Source organism: Chelonoidis abingdonii, chromosome 1 (assembly GCF_003597395.2).
Source record: "Chelonoidis abingdonii isolate Lonesome George chromosome 1, CheloAbing_2.0, whole genome shotgun sequence".
Classification (NCBI taxonomy): domain Eukaryota; kingdom Metazoa; phylum Chordata; order Testudines; family Testudinidae; genus Chelonoidis; species Chelonoidis abingdonii.
The window spans coordinates 250,006,015-250,020,944 of NC_133769.1; the positions used below are offsets into that span (position 1 = coordinate 250,006,015).

General features: G+C 41.7%; 1 protein-coding gene across 2 annotated transcripts; it reads right to left on the reverse strand.

The window, feature by feature from the left end:
- Window positions 1–331: 331 nt before the first annotated feature.
- Window positions 332–13,703, reverse strand: LOC116839542 (inosine-uridine preferring nucleoside hydrolase-like). Of its 2 annotated transcripts, none has more exons than XM_032805571.2 (6): window positions 13,381–13,703; window positions 11,800–11,990; window positions 7,701–7,880; window positions 2,602–2,713; window positions 2,008–2,144; window positions 332–1,731 (listed from the first exon to the last, which is right to left on the reverse strand). In XM_032805571.2, the coding sequence occupies exons 2-6, from the start codon at window positions 11,977–11,979 to the stop codon at window positions 1,381–1,383; spliced, it is 960 nt and encodes a 319-aa protein (XP_032661462.1). In that variant the 5' UTR covers window positions 11,980–11,990; window positions 13,381–13,703; the 3' UTR covers window positions 332–1,380. The 2 variants fall into 2 exon arrangements, with proteins under 2 accessions (XP_032661462.1, XP_032661463.1); XM_032805572.2 differs by having other exon boundaries at window positions 13,510–13,576.
- Window positions 13,704–14,930: the final 1,227 nt, after the last annotated feature.

The following is a 14,930-nucleotide window of genomic DNA, read 5'->3' on the forward strand; positions in this document are numbered from 1 at the left end:
AGACAATGTTTTATAAGAGATAGTTATGCTTTTCATTGTTGACTGATTGCCAAGGAAAAATTTCAGCCAGAGCCCTATTTCAAAGGCTTTAATTTAAACCTTGTGAAAATAATTATACTAACTACAAAGAAAACTCAAAGGACATAAGAACTAGCAAGGTGTAAAATTTCACAGATTACCCACCTACTTTTAGAGAAATCCACCCCAGGAAATTATGCCTCATGTTAAAATCATTTTAGAATGCAATTCTAATTAAGGAATCACTACCAGGGAGAGCAAGAATAAGTTATAACAGGGATGACCACAGACTCATGAAGGGGAAGCATGGCTCTTTCCTAATGCATTAAATAACTGGTTTATTTCACTTTCCATTTTGCACATTCAGGATTTTCCAAGGAGCAAATTAAAATTAGCAGCTGGAAAGGACACAGACAGGGTATTTATTATTTTTCTCTACTTTCAAAATCATACATGCTTCTTATACTGATGCATCTGAATACAAAATGCCATTAACATGCTGATTACTGAGATAAAACATCTACAGTATTCTTAAAGAATCATATGATTTACATATAAAAATACAAGTAGCATGTTAAATGTTAAGTTAAAAGTTACAGTAGCATGATTATTTCTGAATATTTGCCATTATGGTAATATAAACAGAAACAGCAACAATAGTTTATATGTAAGTGTGAACATTTTTAAGTTATTCTTTGTGTTTCTTGTTAAAAGTTTAAACAAAAACTTTGTTTTTGTTCCTATTTGACAAATAGATTTGATTTCCCCCTCCCTTCCTCAAGTGCATGAATTAATATTGTTTTATTACTTCCTTGCTTTCAGCAGAATTATTCATTTGTTACACAGCTCTAGGAATAGATTTAGCTTAAAGTGGTTTTTAAATAATACTTTGCAGATCCTTAATCTAGATTCTCTAAGTAAAAATTGGATTGTTTTCCCATAATAATAAAGCAGTGAGAATTAGAACAGTCTTATCTTCTCTATCTTACAAACTGATGACAGATCATAATTTATATGTATATTCTAGATTTCAATGCTGTTTCTGTCTACTGAGTAAATGCATGCTAAAGTAGAGTACTGGCCTACCAGGTAATAAGTGCATTCAGAGTTATCTAACAATTAGGCTGCCATTTTAACTTGCACTTTGAATTCTCTCAGTACTGTAGATTTAAATGGGTCCTTTTCATATTCACTTGAATGCACTTTGTTGGAAATCTGACATACAAGAAAGTTATTAACTAAAAATAATTGTATGTTGTCTGATAGTAGCTATGAATCTAAAGTTATCTGTACCACTGTAACCAGACCTACAGTTACAGTTCAAAATTAACAAGATTGGGAAATTTATCAGACAGCCAAATATTATTTTAAAGCAGCAATGAGAAGTCCCTTGAACTTCTCTAAATCACACTTATTAATGACAAAAGCTTTATTTTTCTTCTTAAGAAGACCAGCCATATCCATTACCATCATTCCTCTAGTTAGTGAGCCATTCAGCTCCACACTTACAGCAGTTTCTATGGCTTCTGTGACAAAGCTCTCGTCAATTGCAGCAGCCATAGCATAGGAATCACAAGACACAAATCCTGAAGTCCACAAGATGTTGCTTGTATTTTCACGTTTTAGATCTGTGAATTTTATACTGTGCTCAGATATTTTCTTCATGAACTTAGCTTTTTTGGTGTCCTGATTAACCCACTCATGATAGAATTCCTGCAAACCAAAAGAATAATGTTGACAATTAAAAAATGAAGAGAAACACTGGGATATAGCTTCAGCCCTCTTTTTGCGATTAAGTCAAGACTGCCCAGCAACAGAGCATGTAGACAGCTTTAGATACAGTTATTTTTACATTCCAATTCAGGGAGCTCTGATTTAGGACCCAGTCCTGTAATCTGATCCATGTGGACATAGCCCTGTACCCATGCAGACTGAGTTTCACCAGATTTACCTTTAGCTTTAATTTACATTAAACATTTGGTGTCTTACCCAAGACAATGAATTGTGACATGTAAATTCCCATGTTGCAATATAAGTAGGGCAAGTGAACTCATTTAAGACAACATACGCAGCTTCTGGATCAGTTACAAAATTGAATTCTCCACAGACTGTAACATTTCCTCTGGCTAACAAAAACATAAACCGAAAAAGTAACTTCAGTATATGTGCTTACTTTCTTCAATCATTTTACTTTTCAGTGCCAAAGCTTACAATATTTACTGTGCCTTGTCCATTTTGCTTACCAAAAAATCATAATACAAAAAAAGAACATGTCCAAAACAGATTATATTTTTAGCATCAACATATTATCATAAGAAATTTATTATAAAATTCCAACAAAGATTTAACTTCAAATTAAGGTCATTAAAAGGTATTAACTGTGAGTGCAATTACTAAAAATCAAGGCAATCACACATTATGGCAACATTAATAACTACACGAACCTCATTTCCCATACCTAATCTAATTATACAATTGCTAGACTACATGCATTTGTGTAAAAAGGCCAAACAGGTTCTGAATAAGCATAATGGAGTTATTTTATAAAATGATCAGTAGGCAAACATTTTAACTATTACTTACATTCTACATTTCCTCCCATGATGAACATATTTTTAAGCTTCTGAGGAAATGTTGGATCCAATTTCACTGCCAAAGTTAGATTAGTCAAAGGACCAGTGGCAACTACAGAAATCTACAAAACAAACACACTACTCCATCTCTTTACATGTTACTCCAATGAACATTTTTCTAAGTGGTTTGTTCTGAACATTTGTTTACAATTCTGTTAAAGCAACACTCCAGGACTTTATCTATTGGTGGATGACTTCTCCCACTTGACAGAAGGATTAGCTACGTTGGGGTTCTTTTGGAACTCTCACTGCAGATGTCTGGGAATCCCAGAGAAGTCACATACTTCTTTTTTCATCTGTAGTTGTTCAAGACATTACGGGATTTTCTTGCTTTTATTGGAATACTGCCATAAAAACTCCAATAGGAGCTATCTATAAAGACTCAGAAGGTGCAGCTAGTCCAGAATGTGGCTGTTTATCTGCTAGGTGTAGTGAGCTGGTATGAGCACACTGTGCCTGGGCTCCTGTCATAAACAGATAGCTAAGGGTTAATGTTTCTTTTACCTGTAAAGGGTTAACAAAGGGAACCAAACACCTGACCAGAGGACCAATCAGGAAACCGGATTTTTCAAAGCTCAGGGAGGGAATTTTGGGGTGTGTGTCTTTTTGTCTGTGTTTCTCTGTTCTGTGCTCTCTCTCGGCTATGAGAGTGATTTCTATCTCCAGGCTTCTCTAATCTTCTGTTTCCAATTTGTAAGTACAGGTAGAAAAACAATATAAGCTTTTATGTTGTTTTGGGTGTATTTACATGTGTGTAACTTGCTGGAATGTTTCAAATTGGATATCTTTTTGAATCAGACTGTTTATTCAATCATTTTTCTTTTAAGCAATTGACCTGATATATTGTCACCTGTGATACAGGAGAACATTTTGTCTTATTTCTTTCTTTTTATATAAAGCTTTTCTTTTTTAAAACCTGTTGGATTTTTTTTCTAAGTCGATGGCTATAGGGGACAGATATTCCTGGTGCAAGGATTAATGGTCTACTCTCAGCGAAAGACTGGAGGGGGAAAAAGGAGGAGGTCGGGGAAGGTAATTGCCTCTGTGTTTGTAAATTTCAAGGAGGTTAAGTACAGTTGATCTCAAAAGTGTACCCAGGTCAGGGCAAAATTGGGGAGTGAGGTAAAGACAAGGAAGGAAGCGGTTTTTATCCTCTGCGGTAAGACTCAGGGCATCTGAGTCTTGGGGTCCCCCAAGCGAAGGTTTGGGGAGACCAGAGTGAGGCAGGCGCTGTAATTCCTGTCTGGTGGCAGCGATATCAGATCCAAGCTGGTAATTAAGCTTGGAGGTTTCATGCTAGGCACCCACATTTTGGATGCTAAGGTTCAGAATTTGGAATTTATGCTTATGATAGCTCCATATGTTGTACTGGCTTCCTATCTGTTATGAGTGCAAATCGAAGGTGTTATTTTTCATTGAAACATGATACAGTTTAGAACCCGGACACTTAAGAGAAAAAAAAATCTACCTCCATCATTATGACATAAATTAATTAAGATACTTTTGCTGACAGTCCCTAAAACTACACTTTTGAGGACTGGAGGCAAGATATTTTCATTGGAGAGTGATCTGAATGTGGGTATTTCTACAATGCAATAAAAGACTTATGGCATGGCCAGGCTGGCCTAGGTCACGGGGCTTGGACTATGAGGCTATAAAAGTGCCATACAGCCGCTCAGTCTCAGGCTGGGGCCCAAGTTCTGAGACCCCATGAGAGGGAGGGTATCAGAGCCCATGCTCCAGCCTGAGCCTGAACAGTTACACTGCAATTTTTAGCCTCACAGTCCAAATTCCGAGACACAGTGCTGCAGGTTTTTTTATTGCAGTATACACATACCCTGTGAAGCTCCAAGCTCACTCCCTTTAATAAGCCATCAGAAGCAGCATCTACTAGCTTTCAAAAGAGGGGAATCCGTATATTCTTGCACTATTTACCAGCTAGGTAGTAAAATGAGGAGCAGAATGGACCCGTAGGTGATTTTCTTAAAAAAGTTATCCCTGCCCTATATTGGTAAGATGAGGCAGAGAAGATCAGATTCCTCAATATTTGGTTGCGGAAACATTACAAGGAGCACTAGGTTTTTATGTCTTTGGGAAGCAAGGACATCTGTTGGGGAAGAAACTCTAAATGGCCTTCCATTCTGGCCAAAAACGTTCAGGAAGGTTGAAGAAGGGATTTAAACAAGAGGCAACAAGTTGAAGACTTAAGGCAGAAGACTGTTAGAGTGCGTAAAGATTGCTGATTTTATTGTCCAGGATGAGGAAGCATCTGAAGAGGGTGTTTATCCATTTTAATGCTAGATTAGTACAAAAATAAAATGAGATGATGGCAAGAGAAATGGATTAAATCAGAGAGGTCGGCAACTTTTCAGAAGTGGTGTGCCAAGTCTTCATTTATTCACTTTCATTTAAAGTTTCGCGTGCCAGTAATACATTTTAACGTTTTTAGAAGGTGCCTTTCTATAATTCTATATTATATAACTAAACTATTGTTGTATGTAAAGTAAACAAGGTTTTCAAAATGTTTAAGAAGTTTAATTTAAAATTAAATTAAAATGCTGATCTTACGCCGCCAGCCTGGGGTTCCGTTCACCTAGGCCGGCAGCAGGCTAAGTGGGACCGGCTGCCGGGACACCAGACCAGCAGTAGGCTAAGCATCTCAGCCTGCTGCCAGTCTGGGGTCCCATCCTTGCCCACATAGAGTGGGTACCTACCTTCTCCCTCTCTTCCTCTCTCTCTGCACTGAGCTGAGGGTGGGAGTGCACTGAGGAGTGGATTGGGGGTGAAAGAGCAGGCGGCTGGGGGTTGGGGTGTAGCGTCTGGCCAGGAGCTAGACTGAAGGAGGGGGCCCAGGGTTGGGGCAGAAGGTTTGGGTGTGGAGTGCTTACTTGGGCAGCTCCCATTTGGTGGGAGGGGTGCGGGTGGGAAGGTGGGGGGAGGCAGTGCAGGAGCTCCCATTTGGTGCTCAGGGTGAGGGTAGGGATGTGGGGGGTGCAAAAGTCATGGCAACCCCAACACCCCCCCACACACATGCCCAGCCCCCTGCCCTGACCCCTGCACTCCCTCCACACACCCCCAGCCCTCTGCCCTGACCCCTGCAGCCCCTCAACCCCAGCCATCCCACACCCTGACTCCTGCACCAGCTCACACACCTCCAGCCCGTTCCGACTCCTGCACCCTCCACACCCCATGCCCTGACTCTTGCACCCCCCCCCCMCCCTGAGCACCAAACGAGAGCTCCTGCACCCCGACCCCTTACATTCCCACCTGCATTCCCGGTCTGGGGTCCTGGCTGCCAGCCCCACTCAGCCCACTACCAGCCTGGGGTCCTGTCTGCCAGCCCCTTACCAGCTGGGGTCCCGCAGGCCCCACTTAGCCCGCTGCCAAACTAGGTGAATGGAACCCCAGGCCAGCAGTGGGTTGAGTGGGCTGGTGGTGTAAGATCAGCATTTTAATTTAATTTTAAATTAAGCTTCTTAAACATTTTGAAAACCTTTTCACTTTACAGACAACAATAGTTTAGTTATATAATACAGACATATAGACCTTCTAAAAAACATTAAAATGTATTACCAGCACGCAAAACCTTAAGTTAAAGTGAATAAGTGAAGATTCACCACATCACTTCTGAAAGGTTGCCGACGCCTGGCCTAGAGGCTGACAGAACACATTAGAATTGGCAAAACTTTATTTAGCTTCTAAAGGTATACAATTTAGAAAAGGAAAACATATCATCATAACAACTATACCAAAGATGTATTTGGGAGCATAGGATGAAGACTATATAATCATGAGCAGAGTTCTCTGTAAAACTGAAAATATTAAAAGAAAATCCCAAAATGCAAGAAAGATGGTCAATAGGATCCTACACTGCACTTGAGGAGAGACATTATAAACAACACAAAGAAAATTAATATTTTAATTTTTCTATAAATTTGAGAAGAGTGTTAGAATGAGAGACCTGGAAAATCAAATCAGTTTAGCTACTGAACAGTTACACCATTGGTGAAGAAAGACACTTCATTATGCTATTCCAACAATGTGCCACAACTCTGACCACCTCTAGAGGCAAAATATTGTTCACAGACTCCATGTCCATTCAATCCTTGGTCTCTGCTGGAACTGTTTGTTATCTATCTTGACAAGCACTATCAAGTCCAGAGGTGGCTTTTGTGATTTTTCTACTTGTCCATAGGGAATTAGACTGAGGACCAAATCTATTTCATATGGACTGAACACCCATCAAACAGTAACAGCTTTCAAGCACTACCAACGAGGCCTATAATCTGAATTTCCGATAAAGATGAAACACACTATGTCCTGTCTTCAGTCCCTCCAAGTCATGCAATCTGCCATAAGGAAAACTATGATATAGAAACACTGAGGCCCCAAAATGAAGTACCATGATAGTTTGTGGCTCTGCAGGGATGTAAAAATTCTAAAGATAAAAAAACGGATAAATTAAACAAAGGCATAGAGGGTCTTAGCTATTATGAAAGATTGATACCTTTGTGCCTACATAGTAGACACTGAGAAACAGAAGGCAGTAGGAAATCTTATTGCAATAAATACCTAAAAGAGGATCACTAAGACATGAGCAAGGACATGTTTGAGGTAAGCAGCAAAAAAAATACGGACTCTCCTAAATATTAAATAAAGATATTATTCCTCTGGGAGAAAGGGAGATGGTAAATCAGTGTGTCAAATTCTTTGCCTCCAGAATTACCTGACTAAAGGAACAATTACTTGGACACCAGTGACTTGGGACTAGATGTTTAATTATGGTAGTTCATGTACAGGGTTAAACTGAATGCCAAATTTCAGTCCGAGAAACAATTTCTTCCAGCCTCAGTGTACAACGCCATGGACTATCAGGAAAAGGTAGGCGGGTCACCTTCCACTGAAGACTGAACCTGGATCCTCCATTAGGATTAGACAGGCAAAGCAATTTCATGTAATTGCAAGGCACTGGCTTAAACAGACTTCGGTCCTGCTTGCTGTCTTCTGTTACTACATTAAAAAAAAAAATGATATAAAGAACACACTCACCTGACCAGGCTTCTCATTAACAATTCTTAACATTGCAATCACAGCATGTTCTTTCTGTAGATAGTCTAATCTTGGAGCATTTGGAACAGGAACATCACCCAAACCATCTCTTCCATGATACATAGCCCCTTCCACAGGACCACCAAGTAAGGGAGCAGAAGCACCTTGGTAAACTGGAATCTAAACAAGATGTAAGTTGCAAAAATTGACTATAGCATGGCTGCACATCAGCTAAAGGCATCTTGCCTCTGTTTAAATTTATATTATCCCTGTACTACCACCACCACTGTTTTATTTACAGTATTAACCCTGTTGTCACATAAACACACAATCTATTTTAAGGAGCAGATTGTGTTTGGAGCAAGTCTCAGGAGTGGTTTATTATTATTCATGCTGTCTTCTTGTTACTGATTGTGCCCCCCACCTCCTCCGTGACCACCAGCTCTTCCCCTCCCCCCCCCTCCCCCCCCCATGGTTCAGCTGAGTGCTTCCAGCCTTGGCACGCCAGGCAGGCGGCCCCTCCACCCCAGCACTGGGCAGACGGTTTGATGGCGGCTGCCGATCAGCTATTTGGTGGTGTTCATGACGGATGATGCAAAGAACAGGGAGGAACTCCAGAAATTTGGGATCGCTTTTCAAGAGTCCGATAAGACCTACTTTTCCCCCCACCATTGCAGGTGCTCCATCCATTGCAACACTGACAAGTTTATCCGGTTGTACGTCACCTTAGCATTTCTCAATGCTTTGTCAAGTACATTCTTTATGTCAACAACATGGGTTGTTTCTTTCAGCACCACTAAATCCAACATTATTTCTTTCACAATTACATCTGTGGAAACACAGCGAACAAATATCGCTACTTATGGTTTATCTTGAGTATCTGTGGATTCATCAACAGCTAGGCTGAATGCTAGAGAATTCTTTAGATTGTTTTGCATGTTGCATCTGGGAGATTTGCCTCTCCATACTGTGGCGTGAAGTTGGAATTTGCTGCATTAGTCACTGAAGTTCTATGTTACTTGGATCTAAAATTGGAATCACTTCCGCAATAATCTTCTTAACAAATTCTCTGTCACAATATAAACATTTAGCACGAGCAATATTCCATGCCATAACAAAACTAGCCTCAGCCATTGTGTCAGCTTCCATACTGAACACAGAAAGTAGGGTCTGTTGACTGTTGAGGCATAATTTTAATGTGGTTAGCTTGTTTTTCCTTAATTCTGATCCAGGAGGGTACTTAGGTGAAAAGTTATTGTGAGTAATTTGAGTAACTGTCCACATGAATTCCACTCTTAGAGACTAACAATCGATTATTTATTGCCTGGAGGTAGGTATTAGGAGTCCTACTTAAATGGCTATAAGACAGCTCTAACAAAACCAACATCTGATGTGGGAACCCTTACTAAGCAATAGTGTCTTGTAAATGTCTGGTTAAAGCTCCACATAACTGCTCCTCAAATATCGTGGAATGAGCTTTAGTCTGGCTAGATGGATCTATCCTGGCTAATTCATAATATGACCGTAAATATCTGGAGACCCACTTAATCAGACTTTGGGGAAAAAAACAGGAGATGAAAGGACTGGCTCATATGGAACTCTGAGACAATCTGGTGAGAAACTTTGTCCTTACAAAATACTGTATATAGATGACATGTCAGAAGGGCCTGAACATCCCATTCCCTGCGAGCTGATGTAATGGTCACCAAAAAGGCAGTCTTCACTGACTGGTGGGGAACAAGTTGCTGAGGGTTCAAAGTGGGGACCCATCAACTCTGCTAATAAAATATTATATTGCTGTACTATAATGAAATCCCAAAAAGGGAGAGGGGGAAAACGTGAGGCCTTTAGGAATCTTGCTACTGTAGAGTGGGAAAATACAGCATTACCCAGGAGTGAGGGATGATGTGCAGACATTGCTGCTGCATGGACCTTTATGATCTGATGTAAAGTCTAGACTGTTTCAGGGCTAGCAAATACTCCACTATTGCTGAAAGTAATGATGTTGAAGACGACAACTACCACTGGCATCCCAAGTAGAAAACCTCTTCCATTTAGCCTTATAGGTAAGGTTGAAAGGTTTCCCCTGCTTTGAAGCAGAATGTTTTGAATCTCAGCTGAACAGTTTCTTTCAGTAGATATAAACCACACAGCATCTAGGCCTGGGTGGGCAAACTTTTTGGCCTGAGGGCCACATCAGGGTAGGGAAATTGTATGATGAGTCATGAATGCTCACAAAATTGGGGGTATGGGTGGGGGGAGGTGACGGGTCTTGTATGGGGCTGAGGGGTTTGGGGTACAGGAGGGGGCTCCAGGTTGGGACCGAGAAGTTCAGAGGGCAGGAAGGGGTCAGGGCTGTGGCAGGGGATTGGGGCATGAGAGGGGCTGAGGGGTGCAGGCTCCAGGCCATCCTTACTGCAAGCAGCTGCCGGAAGCAAGTCCCTCCTCTATGGGCGCTGCTAGGTGGCTCTGCGCTGCCCCATCCACAGGCACCACTTCTGCAGCTCCGATTGGCTATACTATACATACACACACACATTTACTTACTTGAGCAACAAGTAATTTTAATTTATATTTACTCAGATTCTTATCGTTTACATTTTTCTTATGAATTTTTACTTGTGAACTGTATCAATATGAATGGAAATTCAAATTCCATTAAAAATGCACAAAACAGCATTTTAAATTATTTTACTATGAAAACTAACAAATGTGCTGGATATGTGAGGGAAAAAAGTAAATTTATCAAAACATGTTTTACATTTATAACTATTTTATTAGATGAAGTATTATCTGTAGCTAGTGAATTGATGCTAAAATGCTTCCTTGTCTCTCAAGGTTTTAGAACTCATCCTCTCATACCTATGCTAGCTGCCACAGGAAGTAAGGAGGAGCTGAAGGACAACTGAGTCTGCTCCACCCTTTATGCCCATTAAGAGGGAGATGGAAGGGGGCACAAGGGCACCCGAGGCACAGCATGGTCCCAACGAACACTGCTGGCCAAAAGAATCCAAATCTCACGTGCATGGATGCATGCACACAGTGTATGGAATCCATGTGGACAATCACTTGAAGAAGCAATATTACAGGATCAATTTCAAAGAATATCCTAGCAGTGATCAAATCAGTGGCACTAAAATTGCAGAGCCTTTATGAAAAGGGCAGAAATTTCACATCAGCCAGGAAAACTAGATATACAGGGAAACCCCGCTAAAATGCACCCCGCAATAATGCGAATTCAGCTATAATGTGATTGTAAGGTGGCTCTGGCTGCCCCAGACCAAAATAAATAAATAAATAAATAAAGCAGCTGGAGCCCTGCAGAAGCACAAAAACGAAAAAAGAAAAAAACTGCCAGAGAGCTGCTGAAGCACAAAAAAAATAAATAAAGTGGCTGGAGCACCGCGGAAGTGCAAAAGAGGAAAAAAAAAGGAAAAAACCCACCAGAGCACCGCTGAAGCGCAAAAAATTGTGGCTGGATCACCGCTGAAGGGCGAAAAAAGAAAAAAAAAAAAAAAAAAGGAGGCTGGAGCACCCGCAAAGAAAAAGAAAACAAAAAATGTAATGTGCCTTCCCCCTACCCCCGCTTACCCTTTTGGTGAGAAGAGCCATTCTCCTCCCCAGCTGCTCCTCGCTCTTCCTCTGCCCCTTGCACGTCTCCCCTGCTCTCCCCAAGTGTTTCCCTCTCTCTCTGCATGGCTGAAAGCCCCCGCTGCTGGAGCTGCACCCTTTCAGTTACTGTTATGGGCAGTTCGCAAATTAAAGTAGTTTTCTGCCCAAGAGAAATTGACCGGCTTGAAAGTGACCAGCTTGAAATGGTAAACCCCGCTATACCGCGATCCTGCATTTAGCGCGATCCAATTTTTTGGACCCCAATCATCATGTTACAGCGGGGATTCACTGTACCTATAATTACTATTATTATTCCTGGGATTGATATGGTGAGACAATAAACAAGACAAAAATTACCCTACATCAGCAAAGAAATTCATTATGGAGGACAAACTATAAAAGGTGATCCTAGCCTATGCGAGTTGATGATTTTTAAGCAAGACCTGACACAAAGATAAACCCATTCACATACATTTGTGCTGATTACCTCAAGCCTATTACAAACTTGTAGTACACGAAGCACATTTTTGCAGACGTTTTCCAACATTGTGTTTCCATAACAGCAAGTAATTCCCAGGATTTCAACACTGGGAGATGCCAGCGCCATCATTATGGCTTGAGCATCGTCGACTCCACAATCAACGTCAATCAACAGGAACTTTGTCATTTTTGAAATACCTACAAAAAAAGTTACAAGCAGATTAGACAACTAACCTAATAATTAAGTTTAAGATATGTTGTCAGTAGCTACCTTTGTGGTACTCTGTTCTTGTTCAATGACGATAACAGTCAGCTGCGTGTGTGTTCCCTCTGTGTGCTGCCCTGGCTCTGCACAGACAGCTGATGCAGCAAACTCTGAGAGAAACCCCAAAGACTCTAGTAAGATACGAAGGAACCCGAGCCAGGTTTATTGTCAAACGAAGCACAGTAAGTTTCCAATAGACTCTACAGGACTTATTATGACTATGTGCCCCCCGCCAATGGAGACAGCTCAGTCAGTGGTAGGACACTCCACTGCCCCTTAAGGTGGAAAAAGATGCGCACTCCAGGACCTACTTTTATACAGTTACAGAAAAGATTACTCATCCCTTCTGACTTATTGAGGTATAGCCCGCTGGCTCATTAGGGTGCTGTCTCTCCCTTAATTCATGTTGTTTCAGACAAACAGATCTATCCACCATGCTGTCCTTTTGACCCTGTCTTTAAGATGCACCTGCCTGTTCCTTGTTATGTCTATGGAGTGTCCTCGTATTAGGATGTCCAGGTGCCGTCTTGGCACAAGTTCCTCTTATTAGCACTTATATGTGAAACCACCTGCTGCTAACAACCTTTTTCACTCCAACTTCTGTGACTGGGGCCTGCTTCAGGCTCACAGCCCAGCTTTTGCTTAGCAATGCCTGGAACTACTTTGGTTCAGGCTTCAGGCCTCAGACTGGGCCTCTGACACAAGAGTTTGTTTCAGGGCCTCATCTTACTACAAGATACAGTAGGTCATGTGGAGAAAACATATTCTAAAGATATGGCTACAGTTTAACCGGGTTTCAGTTCAAACACTGTAGGTTATTTGCAAAAACTTTTTTTCTACAGACTTTTGTTTTATTTCAGTTTACAGCTGACTTCTTTTTTGTAATGTTTTATGTAACATAAATGTCACCCACCTCTATTTTAAGAGAAAATGTCAAGAATCGCTGATTTGTAAATCAACAGGAACCTAAAAATGAGTGTTTAACTAACTGGGATTTTTGAGAAGTTTTCATATGTTAACTATAACATTTGTGCAGTAATTTAAAAAAAAAACAACCACCCTACATGTTTATATAGACCCAATTAAAATAATTGGGGATATTGTAAATTACCTGCCAAACCTCAGTTTATATTAAAATTGAAATGATTTCTTAACCCTTATGAAAAAGCTAGTAGTTACGCACACTCCTTGTGACAGTCAAGTACATTATAAGCTGGGAGATAGATAGAGGCAATACCCACATGGGGTGAGGGAGGAAAGCACCTGAAACCAAGGAAACCAGCAGACAATTATAGGAGCTGGGTCACAACTTTAACACTTAACCTTCCTCAAAGCTTCCTTCCCGATTAGAAAGTAGTTTAGGGCAGTCTCCACTGCAACTATCTTAACTGACATGAGGAAATATTGTTCATATTCAGTAGAACGGCAACCGTTTTCTGCTAACTTACTTACATTCTTGTACCGTCACGGGCACCAACTCCTCGTTTTCATTGCAGGGGCTCACCCCTCCTTGAGGCCCCGCCCCTCTGGGAGCCGAGCCCGCTGGGTGACGTCCGTGTCCCACACACCTTGCGGCCAATCGGGAGCCGCCCCCGCCGGACTGTCCCGCCATTCTGCTCCCTGCAGTGGGAGAGCGGAGCAGGGGGTCAGCGCGCTGACATGCGGCCCCGCCCTGCCTGCCCCGGGGGCGGGAGTCGCGCGCATGCGCTCGCTCTGCGTGCAGGGGCGAGGGGTGGCTGCTTTCCCGTGCATTGGGCCTTGTCTACACACACACACATCGTACCAAGCCACTGGTGTTGGGACAGTTATGCCAGGATAAATGTGTTTATTCTGGGATATCATACAGTGACTGGGAGGAGGGATAAGTGACACTGGTACAAGGCATCTTTATACGGATATAATTATGTCCACATGTGGGGTTGCACCGATAGAACTGTATTGGGGGGGAAAAATTCACATTGATAATGGTACAAAAGCTATGTGTAGACAAGGGCTACAGCCAGCCATGTCTACACTACAGCCTTCTGCAGGCATAGCTGTGTCAGTCGGGGTGCAAAGAGGTGTGATCCCCGACCAACAGAGCTGTGCCAGCACAATGTAGATAGAGCTGCAAAACTTGCACTTTTACCAGTATAGGGGTTTTACAATACTCAGACAAACTGGCTTTGCTAGTATAGCTGCGTCCACACTGGGAGTATAGTAAGCTGTGTTAAGCTACTGCAAGTAGCGACAGAAGAGGAAGAATGGGGGGTCAGAGGTGGTAGCTGGGGGTTAAACGGGGTGGGGGGGGGGAGATGCTGCCAGACCCTGAGGAAGAAGCAGATCGTGAGTGTTTTTGACCAAAATCCCGTCGTGCCTGCTTCGCAACCCCATGGATCAGGCGGCAGCAAGTCTTGAGCAGTAGCCCAGATGGTCAAGTTGCGTGACAGAAACTGCACCTAGTTGCAAGAGGGGAGGGTTGATAAACCTGTGGTCACATCTGCCCCTGCCTGCTGATGTGGACTGGCACCTTGGGCTGTGGCAGTGCAGTGTAGAAATTGAGGTTGAGCCTGCACGCTGAGGAAGGGAACGTGCCCAGGAGCCTTCCCCACACTTTTTTTTTGGCTTTTACACATTTGCACTTTGTTTAAAATTAAAACAAAATGAAAACAGAATTTGTTGTTAGTGAAATAAAAATTGCCTATTAGTGTAATTTTACCAAAAACACAGTTACAAACAATTTGAGTTCAAGTATACACTGTAATGAAAAACAGTAGTATCTTCCAGTTTCTCATAAATTAAAAGAAGTTATATGAACTGAATTTTTCTGGTTTTTATACTTGTGTAGTCTTTGAAATCTAAATTTTTTACAATAGTACTTTAAGTTGAAATTA